At 37.8% G+C, this 27491-nt stretch overlaps 1 protein-coding gene and 1 long non-coding RNA gene across 2 annotated transcripts in view; both read left to right on the forward strand.

Moving 5' to 3' along the window:
• RGS5 (regulator of G protein signaling 5) overlaps positions 1 to 27491 on the forward strand; it is a 181607-nt gene that overhangs the window by 338 nt on the left and 153778 nt on the right. Inside the window, exon 2 of the mRNA XM_063598699.1 lies at positions 15474 to 15570. Coding sequence (XP_063454769.1) covers positions 15474 to 15570 — 97 coding nt within the window. The remainder of the gene's footprint in view (positions 1 to 15473; positions 15571 to 27491) is intronic.
• On the forward strand, positions 10 to 5147 carry LOC134729448 (uncharacterized). Its single transcript, XR_010110546.1, has 3 exons — positions 10 to 239; positions 1492 to 1554; positions 2564 to 5147. It is a non-coding gene; the product is annotated as an uncharacterized LOC134729448 (long non-coding RNA).

Below are 27491 nucleotides of genomic sequence, written 5' to 3' on the forward strand. Positions count from 1 at the left end.
ATGGAAGGGGCAGGGCGCAGGGCGGAACCATTGCTCGCGGAGCTGGCGTCGAGTCGGAACCTCGGACTGCAGGAAGTGGGAGCACCGCGGTTTCGGGGAAGAGACCGGGGTTGAGCGTCTAGCCCAGCTCAGCGTGACTTCCGCCAGCGTTTAGAACGTTTTCGGGGTCCGAGTTGAAGAGCAAAACCAAGTGAAGGAAACTTCACTAAGTTCAGGGTGACAAGGGAGGAAGTACAGAGGTAATTTATAGAATTCTAGAGTAATAATGACTTGTTGAACATTGATTATGTGCCGGGTTTTGTTAGATGCTTATAAGCATCATCTCATTTAGACTTCATTAAAGGGGAGAAAAGGGATAGTGGAGAGATACTATCATCCCCTCAGGTGAGGGCTCTGAATCAGAGAATGCAGTTCTCTGCGCACAGTAGTTCACAAGTAGCATAGCTTGGAGATGAACACACATCCTCTGACTCTGTGCTCATGAGCACGACTTCAAGAGGTGGAAGGAACATAACAGTTCATCTGGTCAAATCCTCTCGCTTTTACAGATATGAAAACTGGACTCAGAGAGAAGTGATTTGTTAGAAGTTATACAGTAAGTGGGACTGTAAAGTAGAAACCAGGTCTCCTGATTTTAGCTTCTCCCTCTTCGATCAGTGCTTTTCACCTCTGAACTGTTCCCCAAATTTGCACATTCCTGAGTGAGTTGCATTCTTCAGATAAGGGGCCCTGAAATCTGTATTTTTTTACATGGTATTTTGTTTGTTTGTTTTGGCAAGAGTGGAAACACTGCATTTAACACAAGTTAGGAAGCCATGGCAGGCCTAGTTGTCAGGGGAGAAAGCCATTAAGTTTTATTGAGGTTTGGGACACGAGAAGACGTAATAGGACTTGTATCTGGTCACAGAGTAGAGCATCATCTGGTGACAGTCGTGTGTTGGATGGGGAACCTGAACTGAATTATGTGAAAAAAGTGCTAGAAAGGTTGTATTGAATGTAGACACAAATTCCTTTGCTTTGTCCTGTCCTGAAGAACTAAACCTATTGATAGTGAAGTCTATACCAATTCTAAATAAAAATACATTTCATATCATTAGTTCAGGGCTTTTGTCTTTCCTTTCAATGTCTATTTACTGATGTAAGTCTCAAAGTCGGAATCTAGTAAGACCCAAAAGGAGATTAAGAAAATAGATTTTAAAAAATTTTAGAGTCAGTGAGGAAAGCAGAAAAAAGAGACCTGTTTCATTGACACTTGCCAAATCAAATTGATTACTGATACGTGCATAATTTCCACCAAATTATATGTCCTTAGAGGCAGGGAAGGGAACCATAGCGTAGTGACTGAGAGCACATCTCTACGGTCAAAGGGAGTTGGATTGAAATCCCTGATCACACCATTTACTACCTAGGTGGACTTAGGCGAGCTATTTAACCTAACTGAGCTCGTTTCTGCATCTTTAAAATAGGGTGACAGTTCTCTCTGCTTTATAGGGTATCATGAAGATTAAGTGAATTAGTTCCTGTAGAGTGCTTAATTAAGTGCCTGGCAAAATTGTGAGTACTTGAAAAGTATTAGCTGTTATTTTGACTATTATTATTTATACATGGTCCCTAGGAAAATACCTTGCAAGTGGCAAGTGCTCAACAAATGTCTAAATTGTTGTTGAGAATCTAGAAAAAAAAACCAAGCGATTTATGTGAAAGCCAAGATTAGAATGGACCATGGAGAAAAATGAGGCAAAGGAAGAAAAGAGCAAGACAACCACTTTGTTGTATCAACAATAAATATTGTTTATTTGGGGGTTAATATTACTATTGATGTGATAAATTGAGTTATATTAGAAGTAAATTATTTATTTAAAAAATGAGTGTTTATTCAAATTACCTTAATTAGAAGGTTAAATCTGACTTTTTAAAACTTTTAGTTGCCTGATACTGGTCAGTGTAAGGTAGAAGGTGGAACATCAGAATTCTCACCCTAGACATTAGTCTAAGAGTTTTGTTATCACCCATAAAAACACAGACTATGGCAGAAAACTTTAGTATTCTTTCTGATTGTAGCATCATAATTTTATACCCTCACCTGTGCTACATTTGCCCTACTATTTCATTTTCCCTGACAGCACTCCTGCTAATACCTCCCTTCACAGCCTAGACTGCATGGTTTATCAGCATCCAAACTTCCTGTGTCTGATGCCTCTGACCCAGGTGCCTGTCAAAATCTTATCCCTGAATCTTGTCTGTAAATCCTTAGCTGGAAACACTGGAGAAAATGACACAAAGTGACATATGACAGATTGTCAGTCTCCATCTTCAGCTCTTTCCCTGATTCCTGACAATCCTTTAATTTATCATCAGTAATTTCCCTGTCCTGTAACTTTCAGTGATTTCTCACAAACTTTACCCTTTCTTCATTCCTCTTCCCAACCTAAATTCCTCTCTTTAATAGAAAGTGACCAGAGTGGTCTTAAAGGTGTGTTTCAAGCACATAACACATTCGTATGCATCTGCAATTTGTTGTGTCTATTGCCTTTCTAATTTTAATTTCATGTTCCTTTTCTAGACTGCACTTTAAATTCTGGATGACAGACCTATCAGGACTGAGTGGACCTTTGAGTGACAAGATGGGAGTGTTCCAAAGAGACCATAGCAGCCTGCAGCTAGGACTTTAATGCAAGTGGTGATGCTGTGATATCTAGTGCTTTAAACAAATCTCTTTTTTTAAGTGACAGGGTTTCCAAATTGTTATTTCTACTTTAACAGATCAATAGGGACAAAAAGTTGATTCACTTGGTCTAATGTGGTAGGAATAGGTGAAATACTAAGACTGGATCCTACACTCTACTTCCCATCAGGCACCCATTCTTATGAATAGAGATTCCACAGGGGCCACACACAATCCCAGTACTTTTTTCCCAGTTAATTGAGAAAATTAAAGCCATCATACAATATATAACTTCCTCCCTCTCCACTTCTGTCAATGCCACATATATCCACCTGTCTTATTTGTCTGTCTCAGAAAATGAAATGTGCTTCCTCCACCAATGTATGACCACTGTTTCTTGTTCTAGACCTCTCTTCTGCATTTGGTATCATTGATCAAACCCTCCTTGAAACTCGTTTTGCATTTCTCCCATCTTTTTCTACCTGTCTCATGCTTCTTGGGGGTCTTTTTTTCTCTGCCTACCCATTAAATAGTATTTCCCAAAGTTCCAGCCTTGAGTTGTTTTCTGTCTGTATCTTCCCTGTGAGCACTGTCCACTCATTGTTTTAACCTATTTGCTCATGGATTCCAAAACTACTGCTATTCCTGACCTGTTCCTTGAAGTTCCGACTTTCGGGAGGCTCACGAGCCCTTCAAACTCTAATTTGTCCTTTGCTTTCATTTGTACTCCCAATTCTATCTCATCTCACTGCTTTCAGCCGTAACTACTACCACCCCCACCTACACCGCCAAATCCATCTTGTAAGTAGCAGCCAGAATGACCAGTCTCAAATGTAAATCTATTTCACTTGCCTCTTTAAATTTCTAATCTTCCTCTGCAGTCACCTTCAAGATAGTCCAACTCCATGGCCTGGTGTGCTAGGGTCTTCATTATCTTGCCACTGTTTTCCTTCCCAGTCTTGTTTCCCTTTCCAGTACCATCTCCCATCCTACCCACTTCGCATTCATGAGGCTGCTTTACACCTGAGACCTTTTGCATTCTTGTTGACTTTGTCTGGACTGTCTTTATTTTCTTTGGCTGACTCTTCCTTATCCTTACTAATTTTTTAGGGCTCTTGCAAGAAGCCTTTCCTTGTTCCATAGTCTGAGTTAGTTGACTTTTCTCTCTGCTTTCTTGACATTTGTGGGTTCATTCAGAAAATATTCATTGAACCCTTATTTTGTGCCAGACACTGAGCTAGATACTAGAAATATAATAATGAACAAGCAAATATGGCAATAACCAATCTAATAATTTCCTGACAGAGTTTACATTCTCATAGGGAAAAAAGAAAAAAAAAAGGCAGTTCAGTCTTATTGGCTCCATGCTTGATAATAGCTAGGAATTGAAAGGGTAAAAAACAAGTATTCTAGATAGAGGCTAACAGTGTTTATGAAGAAGAACACAGTCTAGGAACTGAGAGATTCTAGACAGGGGTGGAGAGGTAAACAGGGACCAGATCATGAAGAACATTAGTGATGATGTCACAAAGTTTGGACTCCTTCTTAAGGCTAATAGTAACTTTGAATGGTTTCAACATGATTAGGTTAGTATTTAGATGATGAATCACTACTCTGAGAAAAAGAACTCAAAGGGCAGCAATACCAGCAAGAAGGAAACCAGTTAGGAGATAATTGTAGTAATCCAGGGAAAGAAAGATGGCAGTTTATACTGGGGCATTGCCAGTGTGGATAGAAATAGATCTCAGAAGAATTTTAGGAAGTAGAAGTGGCAAAACTTGGTGACTGAATTGTGAGGGCAGAAGTGGGAGAAATCAAGGATAGAGTTTCTTAAACAAGCTTTAGTGAAGACAGGGACTACCCTATTTGCTGTCATGTATTCACAGCTTAGCACAAATCTTTATACGCTGGAGATGCTTGATAAGTACGAGTGAAATTTTCTGGCCTGAGTACCCAGATAAATGGGATGCCAGTCTCTGATTTAGGTAACAGAGAGGCAGACTCACTTGGGAGGTAACTGGTGATTCAGTTTTAAACATGTCAAGCTCAACATGCCTGTGAAACATACACATGACAATGTCCAGATACATGGCAATTGGATGAATGATTCTGAAACTCAAAAAGAGAGGTCTGAGATGGATTCTTTGCATACTTACAAAAAAAAAGTTTATATTATATTGAAATGATCTGTTTTGTGCCTGTCTCCACTATTACACAGGGCTGGTTCTTAATGACCTTTGATGTTCTAACACCTAACACCATGCCTGGTACAAACTGCACGCTCAATTAGTATTTGTTGTTGAACTGAACTCCTTTTGAGACATGATGCGTCTAACAAAGTAATAGTAGTAGCCTCTGAGGAGGGAAACTAGCAGGTCAGAGTGAAAAAGAAATTTTCTTTTTGTTGAATATATTTTAGTTCTTTTTGCCTTTTCCTCCAATGTATTTCTATTTCCTGAGAAATAAAAAGATGACATAAAAAGTGTTCTATTAGATTTTTGTGGACTTAATACCAAAAGCAATATTCCAACTATGTTCTAGTCACTATAGAGTGGAATATTAAAATGGTATCTGATATTATATCATATTAGCTTTTTTTTTTTTTTGAGATAGGGTCTCACTGTGTTGCCCAGGCTGGTGTCATCATAGCTTACTGCAGCCTCAAACTCCTGTGCTCAAGCACCACATTACGTTATTGATTGGTTTACAAATTCTATGGTTGTATTATTGATGCCATCATTCAATTCACTTATATGAATTATGAATAGTAATAGCAAGATGAAGTGAAATTATGAACACACATTTTATATTAAGGGCATGAGACAGAAAATCTTTGAAACTATGTACTGTATTATGTGATATATACAAAATCTGCAAAAGCAAACAAGTGTCATTGTTTTATACCTGCCTAATGTTTCATATGAGAGGAAATAATGATACGTCTCTCCTATCAGCCAACATTTCTAGCTTGCTGACATAGGTAGCATTTAATATGCAAAACCCTTTAATCACAAATATCAGAAAGCACATCTTAACTGTAGTTATAAATGGGTAAGTAAAAATGCATAATTCTTTTATATATTTTTGAGTTAGTATCGTAGTGTATAGTTTTATATAAATGGTTGAGGCCATAGATATTTTGAAAGTACGCTAGTATTTAAAGAAAATGGTAAATTCTAGTAACACTTTTGAATATACAGCATATTCACTGGGTGGCGCTGTTGCATTAGTGTTAACCTTACATATTTTGAAAGTTTTATTTCATTTTCATTCATAAAAGTAAATTAGAGTGATAAACATTGAACACAATGTTCTGGATGAAAAAAATTAGATTCTAAATTTATTGGCATTAGAATACATGTTTAGAGCCCAGGGTTAAGAAGAAAAATAGCATTGAATTCAAAATAGCTATCTGCTTTTTATTACCCTTTCATCATTACAAGCCTGTTAATCCACTTGACTTCTCAGCTGTGTTCATCTTTATTAGTGGATTTCAGAACTGAGCTGTACATTTGCAATACAGTGTCTTTGTTAAGGACTCGCATGGAATTCTTAGTTTGGAACTATAAAGTACCTATTCTTTGCTAATTTGTGATGAGCTCTAAAGATCCAAGGAAGCAAAAAGTTGCTATATTAAACTCTAACCTCTCTAGTATCATTTCCCCAACTTTCACAGCAAGCTCTATTATTTTAATATAGTTAGTATAGAGAACCTTAGGAATTATCAGCTGAAACAAATTAGATATTCTTAAATTTTTTTGGTCAATGTGACTTTTTAAAATTCAATTTTCTTTTGTAGAGATGGGGTCTCACTATGTTGGCCAGGCTGATCTCGAACTCCTGGCCTCAGGCAGTCCTACTGTCTTGGCCTCCCAAAGTGCTGGAATTACAGGAATGAGCCAACATACCCGGCCTAACTTCAATTTTTATATTCTGTATATTTTCAATATTAGTATTACAATATCCAGTGCTATTTTTCAGTTATTTCAAATGAGTTAATGAGATTCTCAGGAAAAATACTGATCTTAATGTAGTCTAATTTTATTTGAATAGTTTTTGGGGCACAGGTCGTTTTTGGTTACATGATTGAATACTTTATTAGTGATTTCTGAGATATTAGTACATCTGTCACCCGAGCAGTGATTGTACTCTAATTTTTAATTAGTCAGTTATAACACATTTTAGAAGGGTGTCTTAGTTCGTTCAGTCTGCTGTAACAAGCTACCACAAACTGGGTACCTTATAAGCAACAGAAATGTATTTCTCACAGTTCTGGAGGCTGGAAAGATCAAGGCTCTGGCAGCTTTGATGTCTGGTGAGGGCTTGCTTTCTGGTTCATACATGGCATCTTCTAGCTGTGCCCTCGCATAATGGAAGGCATGAATGAGCTTTGTTGGACCTCTTTTTTAAGGGCACTAGTCCCATTCATGAAGGCTCCCCTGTCATGAATTAATCATTTCTCAGAGGTCCCACCTCCTAATATCACCTTGGGAGTTGGAATTTCAAAATATGAATTTTGGGGAGACACAAATATTCATGCCATAGCAGAAGGGGAATTTTTAAAAAATGAAACTCATAACTATCATAAATCAGAAAAATTTGGGGATAAGTAGGTTTTTTGTTGTTGTTGTTGTTTTGTTTCGTTGGTGTTTTGTCACAGTTCTGGTGCCATGTTATTCTCATGAATTCTTTATGATAGTGATTTATATTGTCTAGAGTACATTTTCTAATATGGACCCTTAGGAGAAAATCACTTCTAAGTTCTCTATATCTTTTTCTAATCCTGTTTTCTCAAAAAGGGGTCTAAGTCTGTGCATTTCTATGTAAGTACCAAGTAATATTATCTCATTTCATCTTTAGTCTTTGGAAAAATCAACTGCCAGTTTTTCTTTACTCTTTATTAAGCAAATTCAACCTGGTAAACACAGTTTGACCATATATATTCAAAATTAATACCTGAATATTGTTCCTAGGACAATCCATTAAGATAATTTCCATTTATACACCTTTATACAATATTTTATAATAATGATAGTGCATATTTGCAGAAGATGTACCAGATGCCAGGTCTTCTCCATGTATTACCTCATTTAATTATCACAACAACTGCATGAAGTAGTTTCTCTTCCTCTTCCATTTATAAACACACACACACACAGACACACATATATCTTATTTACTTTAAGAAAACTGGAACAACTAGCTCAAGGTCACATATGTAGGAAACCAGGAAGACAAAAGTTGAACCCAAGTAATTAATGTTAGAAGCTCTGTCCCTAGCTCCTCTACTGTGCTTCCTAATCTCAAACCCTTACACTGGTGGAGGCAGTGTTAATTTTTGTAACCTGTGCAGCAGACCCTTTTTATGTTCTACAGATTTTATCCCTGAATCCTTCTAGAAAGGATTGTATCCTTAGATACCTACTATTCTACCACTTCCCTACAGTACAACACAAAATATATAGACCTATGAAGGGTTCCTCAGTTCTGTGGGGAAGGATTTAGTTGGTTGGATACTTTGAATTTCTTTGCTATGCTTTGTTGTTCAAGGGATTATGTGTCTCTCTCCCTCCATAAGCCTTTGGGTGGGTTGGCAGTCTCACACAGACCTTCTAGGCCTTCAGAGATGTCCTACATATGTATTGTCTCATTCCTGACTCTATTTTATTCCTCTGGAAGCCTCTAGGGTCTCTCCCATCCCTTTCTTTCCTAGAATCACCTATCACTCCAAAGAGAGAATAAAGTTCTCTCTCAGTTTTCTTCCTTTGTGTTAAATATTTCACAGCTTAGTGATTTGTTGATTGCTAGTTGCCTCTAGTTCTGTTCATTGGCTAGGGCTTTTCTGAATATTTTCTCCTAGAGTTAGTATTAACTAAAACAAAACACATTTAACCACATATTCTACCCTGAGGATTAATTTTTTAAAGAAAATAACTATTTTTCTGCATGAGGAATTTATAGTAACATAATTTTGACATTATTTCTTTAGAGTAAACCAGACTATATTGTGTTAAGAGACATTTCTACCCCAATTGATATTGAACTATTTATCTGAAGTCACTGTTTATCCCCTTACCACAGCTCAGGTGTAACGTTATATGGGGAATTAGTACATTTTATTTCACCCTGTTATATTTTTATTTTAGGTTGAAAGACAGAAAGTAGAATGGTAAACCATGCAGGTGGTTAGCTAAGTAGAAAGTAGAAGTTTAAACTAAGATTCTAATCTCAAGATAAATCAGACTTGGCAGGTATTTCAGAGATTTTGTGTGGATTACAAATACAATAGCCATCACGCCATCAACCAGAATTCATTGAATACATGCACTTGTCAGACCCTGTGTTTTCACAACCAAAAGTTAGGACAGATTACTTACCAGTACAAAATAATGTTTTCACTTTGAATTCTTCCCTGTGTGCGAAACTATAATGCTCTTATATCTGCTGGAGTCCAGATTCCTGTCTACTAATCCATTTTTCACATCATCACAACCTACCTTTTTAATGTAACCTAATCATCCAGTACTGTTTAAAATGTATTCTCTGCTTTAATCAGGCTAGTTTCCTTAAACAATCCTGGTTCATATCACTGTCGTTTTCAGTAGCTTACTTCTACCCTGTGCGCCTTGCTCCTTTTCCATTTAGGATTCCCTTTGCCCTCTTTTCAACCTAGCCAAATTTAGTTCAGCTACCACTTCTTTCACCAATCCTTTAGTTTCCACTTCACTTCATACAGATCTTTCTTTTATTTAGTCTCCCATTACATATAACTACTATCTGTCCCACATAATTATTGTATTAGTCCGTTCTCACAGTGCTATAAACAACTGCCCAAGACTGAGTAATTTATAAAGAAAAGCGGTTTAGTTGACTCGCAGTTCAGCATGGCTGGGGAGGCCTCCGGAAACTTACAATCATGGTAGAAGAGGAAGCAGGCCTGTCTTATATGGCAGCAGGTGAGAGAGCAAGTGAAGGAAGCCAAGGGGGAAGAGCCCCTTATAAAACCATCAGATCTCATGAGAACTCACTCACTATCATGAGAACAGCATGGGGGAAACCACCCCCATGATCCAGCCACCTCCCACCAGGTCCCTCCCTCAACACCCAGGGATTACAGTTCAAGATGAGATTTGAGTGGAGACACAAAGCCAAACCATATCAATTATATATAAGCATATCTTGTTTTATTGCACTTCACTTTATTATGATTTGCAGATACTGCATTTTTGACAAATTAAAGGTATGTGGCAACCCCACATTGAGCAAGTCTGTCAGTGCCATTGTTAACAGTGGCATGTGCTCAATTTGTGTTTTTGTCACATTTTGGTAATTCTCTCAATATTTTAAACTTTTAAATTATATATCTATTATGGTGATCTGCAATCAGTAATCTTTGATGTTACTATTGTAATTGTTTTGGGGCACCAAGAACCACACCCATATAAGAGAACAAACTTAATAAGTAAATATTGAGTGTGTTCTAACTGCTTCATTGACCAGCCATTTTCCCATCTCTCTCCCTCTCCTTGGGCCTCCCTATTTCCTGAGACACAGCAATATTTGAATTAGGCCAGTTAATAACCATATAATGTTCTCCAAGCCTTCAAGTGAAAGAAAGAGTCAAATGTCTCACTTAAAATAAAAACTAGAAATGATTAAACTTAGTGAGAAAAGCATATCAAAAGCTAAGATAGGCCAAAAGCTAGGCCTCTTGTGCCAGACAGCCAATTTGTGAATGCAAAGGAAAAGTTCTTGGGGGAGATTAAAAGTGCTTGTCCAGTGAACACACAAATGATAAGAAAGCAGAACAGCCATATTGCTGATATGGAGAAAGTTTGAGTGGTCTGGATAGATCAAATCAGCCACAACATTTTCTTAAACCAAAGCCTAATCCAGAGCAAGGCACTCACGCTCTTTAGTTATATGAAGGCTGACAGACAGGAGGAAGAAGAAAAGTTTGAAGCTAGCAGAGGTTGGTTTATGAGGCTTAAGGAAAGAAGCCATCTTTATTACATACAAGTGTGTTATGGTTAGGCTTTGTGTCTCCACACAAATCTCATCTTGAATTATAATCCTCATAATCCCCACGTATCAAGGGAGAGATCAGGTGAAGGTAATTGGATTATGGGGTGATTTCCCCCCTTCTGTTCTTGTGATATTGAGTTGTCATGAGATCTGACGGTTTTATAAGGGGCTCTTCCCCCTTTGCTCGGCATTTCTCTTTCCTGCTGCCTTGTGAAGAAGGTGCCTTGCTTCCCCTTTGCCTTCCACCATGATTGTAAGTTTCCTGAGGCCTCCTCAGCCAAGCTGAACTGTAAGTCAATTAAACCTCTTTCTTTATAAATTACCCAGTCTCAGGCAGTTCTTTATAGGAGTATGAAAATGGACTAATACAAAGTGTAGAGTGAAGCAGCAAGTGCTAAGGCAGAAGCTGCAACAGATTATGCAGAAAATCTTGCTAAGATGATGAAAGTGACTATGCTAAACAACAGATTTTCAATGTAGACAAAACACCTTCTTTTGAAAGAAGTTGTCATCTAAGGCCTTTTTTTTTTTTTTTTTTGAGACGGAGTCTTGCTCTGTCGCCCAGGCTGGAGTGCAGTCGCGCAATCTCTGCTCACTGCAAGCTCCACCTCCCGGGTTCATGCCATTCTCCTGCCTCAGCCTCCCGAATAGCTGGGACTACAGGCACCCACCACTGCGCCCGGCTAATTTTTTGTATTTTTTAGTAGAGATGGGGTTTCACCGTGGTCTTGATCTCCTGACCTTGTGATCCGCCCGCTTCGGCCTCCCAAAGTGCTGGGATTACAGGCGTGAGCCACTGCACCCGGCCCATCTAAGGACTTTCATAGCTAGAGAAGAGAAGTCAATGCCTGGCTGCAAAGCTTCAAAGGACAGAATGACTCTTGTTAGGGGATAATGCAACTGGTGACTTTAAGTTGAAGCCAATGCTCACTGACCATTCTGAAAATTCTACAGCCCTTAAGAATTATGCTGAATCTACTTGGCCTCTACTCTGTCAATGGAACAACAGATCCTGGATGACAGCACATCTATTTAAAGCATGGTTTACTGAATATTTTAAGCTCCCTATTGAGACTCTGTCGAGACTGGAAAAAAGAGATTAATTTCAAATTACTGCTCATTAATAATGTTCCTAGTCACCCAAGAGCCCTGATTGAGATTTACAAGGAGATTAATATTGCTTCTTGCCTGCTAATACAACATCTGTTCTGCAGCCCATGGATCAAGGAATAATTTCAAACTTCAAGTCTTATTATTTGAGAAATATATTTCATAAGGCTAGACCTGCTTCAGTGATTCCTCTTATAGATATGACAAAGTAAACTGAAAACCTTCTGGAAAGGATTCACCATTCTAGATGCCATTAAGATCATTTGTGATTCATGGGAGGAGGTCAAAATGTCAATTTATTATAATAGGAATTTGGAAGAAGTTAATTCTAGGCCTTATGAATGACTTCATGACTTTAGTGGAGGAAGCACCTGAAGATGTGATGGAAATAGCAAGAGAATTAGAATTAGAAGTGGCACCTGAAGATGTGACTAAATTGCTGCAATATTATAATAAAACTTGAATGGATGAGGAGTTGTTTCTTTTGGATAAGAAAAAAAAGGTTTCCTTAGATGGAATCTATTGCTGGTAAAGATTCTCTAAACATTGTTGAAATGACAGCAAAGGATTTAGAATATTACAAAACTTTGTTGATAAAGCAATGGCAGGGTTTGAGAGTACTGACTCCAATTTTGTAAGAAGTTCTCTGGGTACAATGCTATCAAACACCATCACATTCTACAGAGAAATCTTTCATGAAAGGAAAAGTCAACTGATGTGGCCAACTTCATTTGTTGTCTTATTTTAAGAAATTGCTGCAGCCACCTAAACCTTCAGCAACCACCACCCCCGCTTTTTTTTCTGTCACCCAAGTGGGAGTGCAGTGGCACTACCATAGCTCACTGTAACCTCTATCTCCCCAGCTCAAGTGATCCTCCTGCCTCAGCCTCCCAAAGTGCTGGGATTACAGGCATGAGCCACTGTACCCGGCCTATCAGTCACCACCCTGATCAGTCAGTAGTCATCAATACCAAGGCAAGACCCTCTATAAGCAAAAAGATGATGACTCACTAAAGACTCATATGAGCATTAGCATTTTTTAGCAATAAAGTATTTTTAACTTAGGATTTGTGTATTTTTAGACATAATATTATTGCACATTTAACAGACTATAGTGTAAACATAACTCTTTATATGCACTGAGAAACCAAAAAATTTGTGTCATTCCCTTTATTGTGAAACTCACTTTATTGCAGTGGTGTGGAACTGAACCTGCAATATCTCTGAGGTATGCCTGTACATAATTATATACTATTTTATATTGGTTTTGAGTCATTTCATGCAGGTAAATTTGATTATCTCAATTAAATTGCAATACCTTTAAAGTCAAAGACTGAGTCTTCTTTGGACTTTTTATTCTCATGACAGTGAACTATTGGCATGGCTCAATCCATTGACCTGTTTTGGTTCCTGATGAAGTTTTGTTAATTTAAATGAGAAAAATAAGGACAGTGAAGTAAGTTTTTTATAAAACTAAATTTATTTGGCTTATAAAACAGTTTAATATTATGCCTTTCCTATATTTTTTGTGTCAAGTTATCTCTTTTTCTAGATGATTATAATAGATGATAATTTTTAAATGTTTCTATTTGTCAAAGTACAACATTGTCCATCCTGTGTCAATGTCTAACTTTTCCTTGTACTTATTCAAATGATCTCATAGTTGGAACTTATTACTTATTGTGTCACACAATATGCTGGTAAACACTGAAATGGGGAGGGGTTATTTTCATTTCATTTTAGAATGGCACAGTTTCTATGGTATAGTGACTAATCTGAACTAATATGTAAAAGATTAAGATTCACTTGAGAATCATTTTCAAAGAATAACTTTTTTAAATGTAGCACACTGCTGACTTGTGTAAAAATTAAATGTGATGCTGAACTTGTTTGAAACTCAAATTTTTGGACCCCACCCACAGACCAACTGAATCAGGATCTCTGGGTTTAGGAACTTTAAACTCACACTTTAAAGTAGTTCTGCAAGTGATTAGGATGCAGATTGTTCATGGAGTTAAGAACAACTGCTATCCTAGCAGGCTGATACAGATGTAAGTTTCTATCTCATTTCTGCCAGTTACTGCTCATTGTTTTCTGGATAAGGTTTCTAAACATCTTTAAGTCTCAGTTTATTCTTCTATAAAATATGGTTACTAGTAAGGCTGCTGTGGTGAAGTTTAAATGAGATAATGGATATAAAGTAGTGTTACAATGAAGGTGGTCAATAAATATTAATTTACTTCTTTTCTTTCCTTTGAAATTCCGTTGTACTTCGGTGATGAGTAGTATCAAGAATTTCTGATTCATGTACTAGACATTGCTTTTGGCCACAGATCTCATCACTGAACCAATCATGTGTTACTAAAGCTCCTTTTTTTAATTACTCTTAAAGCCAAAGTTATCTCACTTGCCATTAAGTTGCAGAAGTACAGTACTTTCCTAATCCGCACGCTTCTCTGTCTCCCATCCTTAACCGGCATGGGACCCAGTGGAAGGATTAATGGACTAGAAATCTTTTGGGTATTGATTCCTGCTTAGTAAAATGAGGGACTTTTTCTACATGATTTGATATTTCCTTTCTGTTAAAAAAAAATTCTCAATTTCATGTCACACATAAAATTGAGAAGACATTGTTAAGTTCTCCAACTATTTTACCACTTGGCAATGTAGACCCCTAGATTTATGTGGAAGAAAATTATTTCATTTCAGAGAAGAAAATAAATAGAGGATCTACTAGAATCAATTTTTACTTGACATTGTCATCTCTTTGACTTAGAAGAGGGATGTGGTAGAGAGAGATAGCAGCTAGAGATCTAAGGGCAGGAAAACCATGCTTTGAGGAACCTTATCCCATATCAGAATCTCAGTAGGTCTTCCCTCTGTTTCAGCCCTCACCTCTTATAGGAGTTGTTCCCAAGTGGGAGGGGAGCCCTTTTTATATATTCAGAATATATATAATTCAGAAATTAGGAGATTAGAATTAAGGTATAATGCATCAGTTTGCTAGGGCTGCCATAACAAGTATCACCAACTAGGTAGCTTAAACAACAGAAATTCATTGTCTCACAGTCCTGGAGCCTAGAAGTACTACATCAAGATATCAGCAAGGTTGATGCCTTCTGAGGGCTGTGAGGATGAATCGGTTTCATGCCTCTCCCTGGCTTCTGGTGGTTTGTTGGCAATCTTTGGCATTCCTTGGCTTGTAGATTTATCACCCCAATATCCTTTATCTTCACATGGCATTCTTGTGTGTATTTTTGTGTCCAAATTTCCTTTTTTTAATAAGGACATTGGTCATATTATATTAGAGTAAGACCCAACCTAATGACCTCAGTTTAACTTGATTTCCTTTACAAATAGACCCTATTTACAAATAAGGTCACATTCTGAATTATTCGGGATTGGGATTTCAACATATCTCTTTTGGAGGACACAATTCAACCCATAAACCATGGCTCACAGCATCATGAGCCAGAGGCCTTCCTGGGCAGGATCTATATAAATAGCCTGATGGCTCAAACCAGGACAAATATACCAGCTTGCCTCAGAACAAAATGCAATTCCTGGATTTTTACCTCCTTTGAAAACTGAGTACTAATTACTTATTTTTATATTACCAATGCTCTTTGAGTGCAACATGCTGAGTACATGTGATTCATTTTATTTTTCTTAGAAACAGAGCGCTTAAAAAGCACTGTCTGGATATCTTCAGAGGGAAAAAGGAGAAAGTTAACTGAATTGGTGACACTTCGGGTCTCTCACAGAGGAAGGTAAGGTTTCAGTCAACAGCACATAGAGGATTATCCTCATTTACCCAGGACTGACAGTGTTTGTGAGTTCTAAAGCTGTGCATGTAGTGAATATACAAGATAAAATTGAAATGAGAATAACGGAATAGCAGTGTAGAAATGATTAAAATGTGCCCAAGCCCCAAGTTTTCAGATAACATGATAGTTTTCTAATGGTGAAACTGTTTAAGATGTATAGTCATAAAAAAGATTAAAAAAAATAAGAAACAGATGTATAGCCAACTTTTAAAAATCTGTGTTATAGACTCCATAGCAGATCTGAAGGTAGCTATATACCAGCAGCAGAAGGTGCACCCTGGAGCACAGTTTTGTAGCAGTTCTCCAAGCTGACCAGCTGAGGACTAGTGACCCTACTTAAGAACAGTTGGCTAAGAGGATAGTCAAGTGAGGGGAATGTGCTACAAGAGAATCATAGTAGATAGAGATGCCAACAAAAGGGAGAGTCTTTCTTCTTGTTCCTTTCTGATCTGTAGAACCTGCAGGCCCACTGTAGAGCTCCCATTGGAGTACAGTGGAGCATGAAGAGAGAATCCTTAGGAGAGCTTGTCAAGGAATTTGGGGGAGGAGTGTGTTTGCAAACATGGGGGAAAGTACTTATTAATCATTTAGATGTTCTGCAGGCAGAAAGCTTACTAGTGTAGTGTGTAGGGCTGCAAGCCACCAAAGTAATGACTACTTGAAAGAGAACCAATAGTTTCTGAAGCTCTGTGTGAAAAGATACAGTGGTTGGGGTGGGGTGCGGAATCTCTAGAGCAGCTCGTACAGCCACAGGGCAAAGAGAGGGAACCCCCACATGGAAAAAAAGATTGCAGCAAGGATGGAGAGCTAGTAGCTTTAGGATGACTAGACACTTCTGAAAGTGAGCACTCTGTCCTTACAGAGACCACCAAACCAACAGAAGCCACCAGGACAGCACACAGCCATTCCAAAATTCCAGACCAGGATCATTCCAGAAAAGCCTTACATCTCAATCCAGTATATGGATGGTTTTGTAAGATGACCTATGATTTTTCTGTTCCTCCTTCCTGCCCCTAACTTCAGAGAAACAGACCTAGAAAGAGGGAAGGAAGGAGTGAAAAAGCGTGCCATACTTTACCTTCTCCCCTTCTGTTTTAAACTAGACAAATCTCTATTTTAATTATTATAAGTAACCAGAAAGTTACATGTTCTGGCCAGGATGGCATTAAAGAAAATGAGAGAGAAAAGTTTAAGATAGCATGGTTGGAGACAATAAGTAGAAGAAACCAAGTAGTTCAAGTTTTATAACGCTCTGTCTTATAAACACTCTTGAACCAATAATAATGCTATTACTGAAATGCTGCACACAATTGAAGACTACTTGTTAGACCAAGACCTTAAAAACTTCTTTACTGATTATTCCCAATGTGTGGCCCTGGTAATCATTGAAGAATCATTGTATTGACTATTAAACATCTAGGGATCACCTGTTTAAATCAAGTTAACAAAACACTTATTTAACAAATATATATTGATTGCCTATTATGAAGTAGATGCTATAGTAGGTGCTGGCAGTATAAATATGAAGAGAGACATTGTATGTGCATATTAATATACAGCGAATTAAACTTCAGCCAGAGAAGTACTTTACCAGAAGGTTGATAGAAGTATGGTGGTAGCTCGCAGGAGGAAGCACTTAGCCTCCTTGGAAATGAGTAATCTTCACAGAAAGTATGACATTTGACCTGCTTCTTGGAGGACATGCATATTAAACCTATTAAATCCATGTCAGCCTTTAACATCTTTGCTCAGATTAGTTTCTCGAGCTGTTTTCCCACCTGGTGAGCAGATAAGAGCAGGACAGGAAAGTTCTGATGAAAGGAAGAAGTGCCAGAGAGAGAAGGCCTTGCAAGGAAAGAAGCCTGACAGGCAGGAGCCCCTGAGTATCCTAAGGAGAAGTACCAGCGATTTAGGGAAGAAAATTGCTGCCAGAAGTGCAGGAAATAAAAATTCTGACCTAGATCATTTTACTTATGTCTTCCCTGGTTCTATGAATATATCTTGGGGGTCCTTTTATAATCACATTTCATTAACCAGGCAAGATTAATCCCTGACCAGATAGGACAGTCACTGACTCTTAAGACTTTACAATTTGAAACAATGTGTACAAATGTATAGAGAGACATGTAGACCAGAGGGTTTCCAACCTTTTTGGCACCAGGGACTCATTTTTGGAAGACAGTTTTTCCATGGGATGGGTTAGGGGAACAGGAGTTGGATGTCAAGGGCGTTGGATATGTGGGGGGATTGGTTTTGGGATGAAACTGTTCCACCTCAGATCATCAGGCATTAATTAGATTCTCATAAGTAGTGTGCAACCTAGATCCCTCGCATGAGCAGTTTGCAATAGGGTTCGCACTCCTTTGAGAATCAAATGTGCGGCTGATCTCATGGGAGATGGAGCTCAGGCAGGTGGTAATGCTCACTCACCACCACTCACTTCGTGCTGTGTGGCCTGGTTCCTAACAGGCCACAGACCGGTACCTGTCTGCAGCTGGGGGTTTGGGAACCCCTGATTGTATACCAGAAAAACAAGGACTGATAGAGCTGCTAATGCCAGTCTCAAATGAGTGAGTGAGCAAATACAGAAGTACAGTTTAAGTATACAGAAGCTCTCTTCATCCTTATAGCTCTCTGATGTTTTGATGATTCTACTTTGTATTTTTAAGTTCCAATTTTAAAGAGGTGTGTAATTGAGTGTTAGTTGTGTGATTTGGAGCAAGTCTCTGAGAGATCTCTTTTTAAAAAAATAATCCACAAGCTAGAAGATTGGACTAAATTACCACTATGATTCTTTTCAAAGCTATCTTAATTTACTACTATTTGAAGTTACTTCAGCCAGTGCTAATGACACCGTAGTTGCAGATTTGAACCACTGAGATGCAATTCACTTATTTAAAAACTACTTGATAAGGGTTTGTTGGGAGGATTGCTAGATAAAATATGGGACACTTAGTTAAATTTGAATTTTACATAAAGAATGAAGATTTTTTAATGTAAGTATGTTTCATATAATATTTGAATATGTAAAAATATCCAAATATACTTAAAAATTATTTGTTCTCCATTTGAAATTAAAATTTAACTATGTGTTCTTTCAAAATCTAGCATTCTTACATCTATGTTAGCTTCAATATAGAAGCTAGGCTCTGTGGAAGACAAAATGGTGAATCAGTCATAGATCCTTCACTCAGTCTAGAGGGGCAAATGAGAGTCAAATATTAATAATGATATTACAAAGTAAAAAGTGATGAGTTCATGAGAAATATACTAAGAGAGTGCTATAAAGGTTTGCAGGAGGGAGAAATTACTTCCAGCCACAAAAGCAAGAGAAGAACTTAAGCTGGGCTGAGAAAGATGGCAGGATCAAGGCTTCTGAATTTGGTGTGAGGAAGGGGTAAGGTCATTTCTGGTAGAGTGAATGGCTTGAGTAAAAGCATGGAGATGGGAAAGCACAGAGGAAGAGAGGACAGCTAGTCATTTGGTTTGACTGTGGTTTGATTGGGTAAAGGGAAATTAAAGCAGAAAATATTAGAAAGGGAAGGCAGGACCATACCAAGGGAGCCAGAGGTAGGAGGGAAGAAGGCTAGAAATCTGAATAAGCAAAAGAATTTGATTTGATGCTTGAAGGTTTCTGATCCAGGGTGACAATGCATACCAGTAGCGACAAGGGAGAGTGTAAAGAATCATCCCAAACAAATCACTTCCAAGAAAAACTTGGGCTATTAGTGTTGTTTTTAACACATAGCTTAAGAAACATATTAGGTGAAAAGGAAATATAGGTAAGTGGGAAAATCACAAGCTTAGGTATGAAAAGATTCTGGGTTCAAATCCACATTCTCCTTCTGTATGATCTTAAGTTATTTCCTATCTGAAACTCAGTTTCCTTGCATATACAAAAGACTACAAATGCTCTCATTATGCTTGGAAGTTATAAGTACCACTGTATACCTGGCACATATTGGGAGCTCACTAAAGACTAATTGCCACATGAGTTATTGTTTACTTATTACTTATTCTTCTCTAGTCTTCAGAGTATCTTATTTTATTGTAGCAGGTGAAGATGCTCCCAAGAGATTTAAAAAAATGTTTTTCAAAATATTTTTCTTTTTATGAAAAAAATCTTTTTCTTAAAATAAAAAACAGCATATCTATCTGAACTGAAAAAAAAAAACAGGAAAAATTAAGAGCCAATATTTGGAAAATTTGGTCCAAATACTCACTTTAAATTGATTTCTTCAATACTAGAGAAAGTTAGATTTTCTTCCTAATTGAAATATCACATGGTTAAACCAGGAACCCTGGGAAAAGCTGGGGTATCTTTTGATAATTATGAAGTGAAAGCAAGAATTTCTATTTAATTATTTACACCCTGACCAAATAGTATAGAATTTAGCTCAGCAGGTGAACCAGGGAGTCTCACGGATCCTGTGTACTTAAAGGAATAACAAAGCACGGGGTCTTATGGCCTGTGAAAGCCAGAGTGAAGGGGAGAATTGAGCAGTAATAGGCTCATTTTTTTTCTTTATAAAGACTCATTCTGGGCCTGGTGTGGTGTCTCACGCCTTTAATCCCAGCACTTTTGGAGGCCAAGGCGGGAGGATCGGTTGAGCTCAGGAATTTGAGACCAGCCTGGACAACATGGTAAAATCCTATCACTGCAAAAAATACAAAACTTAACTGGGTGTGGTGGCACACACCCGTAGTTCCAGATACTCAGGAAGCTGAAGTGGGATGACCACTTGAACCCAAGAGGCCTGGGCTGCAGTGAGCTAAGATGGTGCCACTGCACTCTAGCCTCAGTGACTGAGTGAGACCCTGTCTCAAAAAAAAAAAAAAGACTCATTCTGGATAATTGCCCGTTTCTGATTTTTTTCCTCTAGAATTCTGATTTTTTCCTCTATCTCAGGTTGTGTCTTTGTCCATTAAAATAGGCCACAATGATTGATGATAAATTTGTTCTCTGAGATAGCACCTAGAGGAACAGTTATCCAAAGTGTCCTGTGCCCTGTCAAAGGCTGAAATAACCACCATTGCTGAAATTATGTGTTTATAGATAATGCCTCCCTATTTTGGCATTTTTCTTTCAAAAATGAATTATCACCAGTACCCGCCTTTATTCATATATTTTCTCCTCAACCTCATTGCTGAGTATCTAAAATAGATTTGCAGCTGAAGAACTACTCATTCCCTTGTCTTCCCATACCAAGCCTGTAGCCTGCTTTCAAACTTATTCCTATGCACAACACAACGTGAGCTGTATCTTAGATTTATTCTCACTTTGTATTCAGAGTCAATACACTTGGTAAGTGCACAGCTGTAACACACTAGGATTCCTACAGGCTTTACGCAAATGTACGTGATTTTATCAGTCCCAGAAGACTAGCCCTTGAGAGATTTGCTTGGGTAACATTTTTGGCAGTGCTTCTTTCTTTGTTTTTATTAATATTCTGGATTCATGTTTGTGAGACTCTCAAATTTATTTCAGATTAGATGAAGGTGACCTTCCCCTTTGCCAAGCAGAATCTCCCATGAGACTCATGAATCCTCTTGAGGCCAATTACAGCTATCACTTGTTAACTATTGGAGTACCTTCAGTCTTAAAAGAGCCGCTAGAAAATTAAGGCTGCAACATGAAAGAAGAACAAAATGGTCAGGCATATCACACGTTTTTATCAAATGATTTGGTTTAGGACTTGATAACCTGGTTAGTACTTGAGCACTGAAAGATATTTTGAATTTAAAGTAAGATGGAGAAAGTGATGGAAGCTAAATCACAGAGGATAGAAATACGATCAATCATATTCAGAACAGAAACATCTTGGGCTCAATGTCTGGGAACAATGAGAAGATTAGGCTGCTTTAGAACTTAGCTCTCATTTGTTTTGGTGACCTCCACCTGCAAGAGGACACTCTTCTGTCCCAGTGAGACTGAGGTGAGAATCACAAGACCACTGCCCTCTATCTCATCTTTTCTCTAAGCCTTAGACCATCATGGGATTCACTAACATCATTCACACTTCAGGAGTGATATATCAGAGTGAGCCCCTCTTTTCTGCTCATCTTTCTGCCTCTCTAGAAAAGAGATAATTTCACTGTTTACCTTGGGAAACATGAAAGTTAATGATAAATGTAAATGATAGATGAAGCAAGCATTGAAAGCTATAAAGTTGAACGTAGGACCTAATACCCTGTAGTAATGTGTACTCCTTTTTAAAAGAAAACACACGAGTCATTTTAGAAAGGTTAATTTCTGCTACCTTTCCAAAATATTCTCAGAATAATTGGAGAGAAAAATTGTGACAAAACACTGGGGGCACCATTGGTGAAAGAAAACTGTATATTCTTGTCTTTCAGTCAGGAAAGAATAATATCTACTTGATCGAAATGATTTTTTTCCTCAGAAACTGTGGTACTGGCTACTAGAAAACAGAGAATTTAAACTATTATTTCTCAGAATGTTTTATCTCCATGACCCAAAGATAGTTTCCCTCCATGAGAAAATATCCCAGTGTTTGTTTTCGAGTTGTCATCAACACAAAGCAGCAGCACGTTCACATATAATGTGTTTCCAGCTTTTCAAAGCATTTTCACTTGTTTCTCAATTGTTTATTACAATAATAACCCTGTGTTGACATTATTATCTTCATTTCACAAATGAGGCAGCTCAGATTCAGACATTAAGGGACCTTCACAATATACTTAGCTTATGGTGGCAGAACGAAGGCAAAACCAAAAGTCCTTGCCAAAGACTACCTCCATTTGTCTTCAATGGACTCCCTGAGTTTTTCATTGTTGCTCTTTTGTGGTATGGCTGAAGCCCTCCAAATTTGGAAAAGACAAGCAAGTACAAGATAGGCACTTAGATTGTCATTCCTCAACTGGCTTCTCTACAGCCTTTTCCTCCCAATATATAAAATACACCAATAAAGGACAGAAGACTAACATTTTAAACACTGAACTGTTGCTCAAATTTACTCCTCCTGTATAATAGTATAATTTGTTCTTATAAGGTTGTAAAACTGCACTGCATACTTAAATTGCATGTTTCACATGTCTATACTATTCAGCTCCTTTTCTCATCTCTGCAGTGCCTACCCCCAACATACTACTGGCTTAACAATTCCCATGAAACAGTGTTTGAATTTAAGAGGCAGGGCTGTGAGAAACACAAATGGCCATCCTCTCATGTATGTGCTTCTATCACAGAAATTTGATTGTTCTCTAAAGGCAAGCATGGATTTTATTTTATTTCCAGCATCTTCAAGGTAATTATCTGCTTAACCTGCATAGTAGCAGTTGTTGAGACTCAGTAAACCTCAAAATGTAGCATTTTGGTATGCTAATTATTTCAAACATGAGGGCACTTGGGAAACAGCAAATACAAGAAAGGGCTCTCTCTGAACTCCCTTAAGTGGCTGAAGATAGAGCCTCCAAAAAGAAACACAATTGTCATAGGTATCCTCCCTGGGAATCTCATCAGTGAAGGAAGATTAACTCACAGGAGACACCACACTCCAGAAAGACTTTGTCACAAACTATCCATTACCTCTTCTTCTGATGAGATCCTTGGAGACAACTTTTATTACCTGAGAGATGTTATCTGTATAACAAGACAACCTTTGTTCTCCATGCATTCCCTCCTCTTACTCCCCTGCAACTTGTATAGACACCACCCCCTATAAACCACCAACCCCTACTCCTTTCTTTAGCTCAGGATGCTATAAAAACTTCTATCATCTGGCCCCTCTTCAAGTCCTCTACTTTGTGGGACTCCTCTGTGTAATTAAAATAGCTTTTCTCCTACTAAACTGTCTACTGTCAGTTTATTTCATAGATTAATTATTGAACCTTCAGAGGATAGAAAATTTTCTCTCCCCTACACAATTACAAGGGTAATTTGGAATTTTACTTGTTGTTTTATATGATTAGTTATCTTTATTTGTATACATGCATATGTCTTCTCTATCACTCCAAATGAAGTGATATGCACATATATATATAAAATACATATTTCATATTTATATGTCCTGTTTTCCCTCCATCCCTTGCATTTTGCCTTGTGTATTGTTAGTGTTCAAATAAATATTTGTTATATCAAACAAGGAAATTAAAGAATGAAAAGTCCTACAAACCTATCAATAGTAAACAATAGTGGCTGTACTTTTCTTTCAGAGAAACAAGTCAACAGTTTTCAAACAAAAGCAGTCTTGGAGATATTCCCTAATGACTTGGCAGTCAACAATTCCCAGCTCAAAAAATTTAAAAAGATAAAACAATACATTACCTTTATTGTTACGAATGTCTTCAAAAATAATTTGTTTATTATAAATTTAGTTATGATTTAATTGTTTTGTGAAACTATTGGGAATATATTTCATTTTGTTTCTTGTTCTTGTAGAGAAGAAAAACTAATTTTCTCTCTATTCTGTAGTTCTTAACTGAAATTCCTTGTAACAAAAGACAGGTTAACAAGCAGAAGTTTATTAAAATGTATACTTCATGTTACATGTTACATGGGAGAAGATACAGAGAAATGAGTACAACTGTGGAGCAAATCTCAAAGAAAGTTTAAACTTTAGGATAAATGCCATTGTTTTTTGAAACAAGAAAGAAGGATGTAGGGAAAGACCCAGCTAAGAGGAGATGGCTAGGAAAAGTATCTTAAACAAAGGTAATGGGGAATCCTAATTAGGGAAAGGGAGTCAGGCTGGTGGGACCAAGGGAAAGCAAAAAGAAAAAGCAGATAAGGTATAAGTCTACCTTTCTTCATGGTCCAGAAAACATAGCTCTCCTACACAAATAACTCACAATCTTCGTGTGTCCAGCAATCACCGGACTCTTTACTGATCAAAAAATGCAAGTTAGCTCACTGAAACCTTGACGCATTATCTGTATTGCACAAAGCCCTCTTCAGCACACAGCACAAGCACCATGCTATAAAATCACTAACAAGTCTTTGTCTCTTTGTAGTCAGCTCTTCTCTTGCTGATTTGCCCGTGGCTTTCTTAGGATGCATTTTCCTACCTTCTCTAATAAATCTGCCTTTCTTTACCTCCAACTGTCTTGGTAAATTATTTTAACCACCCATCTGACACCGGCCCCAGATAGTCACCATCTGCAACAGATAAGGATGATTATGCAAATTTAAGTCAATACCTTTTCCATTTTGTTTAAGAGTCATTAGTGATTTAGTGTCCTTTTCTTCCTGATGCAGGGAGAAAGACTCTTGCAAATAAAGATTCCTTTTACAGATGTAAATTTCTCTCTCTAAAAAAGTAACTTTTTAGGGCCAATCCTGTGTCTGGTGTTTCTCAAAATAACTCATTCAAAATAATATGTCAAAGATTTAGGGTGGCATATTCTGTTCTTCTACAGTCATATTTTGGGGTAGTGTACCTTGAGCACTGCCATATTCCTGTTTAAAACTTTCCCAAGAAGTTTCACAATCCAGAAACTGTGTGGGTAGATTATCCCATGACCTAGGGCTTTTTAATGAAAACAAAAGGAAAAGGTTAATAGTTAGAATAAACTATAACCTAGTTTTTTAGTTTGGAATGCAGTCAAGAAGGTTTCTAAATGTTTGCCTTAAAGCATCTTTTGTAGTTTGAATACCTCCAGTGATGGCTGAGTGGCCCACAGCAACAAGCATGAAGGTTGTCCATACATGAGCTGTTATGATTTATCTGCAGTTTATATCAAGTAGTCCAGTTTTAGCTCACAGGGCTTTAGTAAAGGGGCAGTCTTTATTTTTAGTGATTCCATGTCAGAAAGGTGGAAGAAAATTTGAAATGTTAGTTTTAAGAGGTTTGCAATGTCTTAGCCAAATATTAGAAGAATTCAGGGTCAGTTAAACTTTACAGGTAGATAGCAAAACCTCAAAGACAATAAACAGGAGTAGAGTCTAATAACAGGTGTACTGTAGTTTTCTATTGGAACATAATTTTTCTCTCTACAGCCACCCCTACTTCTGCCAAAGATAGTTGCAGTAAGAATAGTTTACAAAATAAGTCTACTGTCATCATGTCCTGATTATTTACATAAGTGTAGCAAGAGTAGTGATTAACCATAAAGGCTCTTTTTAAGTTGTCTTCACTGGAACTTTAATAAGAAATATCAGATTGGACTTTTTAAAGCATCATAAGGCTAAGATGCCAACCTAAGAACTTGTCATCAGATATTGTAGCAGGATAAATTTTTTTTTCCTCTCACTCCTTTGTACTCTGCCCATTTCTGTGAAAACAGAGAGTTGATTGAAAAAAAAAGATTGATACTTAGCATAATAACAGGCAGTCAGTATTAGCAAGAGTAAGGGATTTTGGTCTTATAAATACCATGTTTTGAAGAAATTAAGGCTTCAAAGCCTCACTTGAAGATTCACAATATCAATCTGATGTCACCCAACAAACTGAAGCCAGGATATTTGCTCAAAACCTTGATGCCTTTGAAGATTCCACTTCAGGATGGATTCAAGTACTTGGCATTGGGTGTGGGGATAAACAGATGGTAGAAAAAGTATAAAGAATCTTGGAAAGGGAGAGGAAGACCGTAGGGAGAGAGAACAATTTGCATGTGCTCATCTGGGAACCAATATTGTGTAGTGGTTAATGTCAGCTTCTCTGGAATCAGATGGCCAAGGTTAAAATCAGCCACCTTGTTAAATGAGGAATATAATAGTCATAACATCAAATAATTATTTTAAGGGTATAAACTTTCCCAAGAAGTTTCACAATCAAGAAACTGAGTTGGTGGATTATCCCATGACCTAGGCCATTTTTATGAAAACAAAAGGAAAAGGTTAATAGTTAGAATAAATTATAACCTAGTTTTTTAGTTTGGAGGGCAGCCAGTCAAGAAGGTTTCTAAATGTTTGCCTTAAAGCATCTTTTTCAGTTTGAATACCTCCACTGCTAATAAAGATTTATTTTATTAGCAGTGTGAGAACAGACTAATACAGTTAATTGGTACTGGTAGACTGGGGTGCTCCTATAAAGATACCCGAGAATGTGGAAGTGACTTTGGAACTAGATAAAATGCAGAGATTGGCGGAGTTTGGAGGGCTCAGAAGAAAATAGGACAATGTGGCAAAGTTTGGAACTTCCTAAAGACTTGTTGAATCACTTTGACCAAAATGCTAATAGTGATGTGGACAGTAAAGTCCAGGCTGAGGTGGTCTCAGATAAAGATTAGGAACTTATTGGGAGCTGGAGCAAAGGTGACTCTTGCTATGCTTTAGCAAAGAGTCTGGCAGTGTTTTGCCCCTGCCCTAGAGATCTGTGGAACTTTGAACTTGAAAGAGATGATTTAGGGTATCTGGAGGAAGAAATTTCTAAGCAGCAAAGCATTCAAGAGGTGACCCGTTTTTTTCTGAAAGTGTGCAGTTACATGTGCTCACAAAGAGATGGTTTGAAATTAGAACTTATGTTTAAAAAGGAAACAGAGAGCATAAAGGTTTGGAAAATTTGCAGCCTGACTATGCAATAGAAAAGAAAACCCCATTTTCTGGGGAGAAATTCAAGCCTATTACAGAAATTTGCATAAGTAATCAGGAGCCAAATGTTAATAGCCAAGACAAATGGGAAAATGTCTCCGGGGCATGTCAGAGATCTTCATGGAAGCCCCTCCCATCACAGACCCAGAAGTCTAAGAGAGAAAAATGGTTTCGTGGGCCAGGCCCAGAGCCCTGCTGCTCTGTGCAGTCTCAGGACTTGGTGCCCTGCATCCCGGCTGCTCCAGCTCCAGTCATGACTAAAATGGACCAAGGTACAGCTTGGGCCATGTTTCAGACGGCATAAGCACCAAACTTTGGCAGCTCCCATGTGGTGTTGGGCCTGTGGGTACACAGAAGACAAGAGCTGAGCTTT

Source organism: Pan paniscus, chromosome 1 (assembly GCF_029289425.2).
Source record: "Pan paniscus chromosome 1, NHGRI_mPanPan1-v2.0_pri, whole genome shotgun sequence".
NCBI classification, from domain to species: domain Eukaryota; kingdom Metazoa; phylum Chordata; class Mammalia; order Primates; family Hominidae; genus Pan; species Pan paniscus.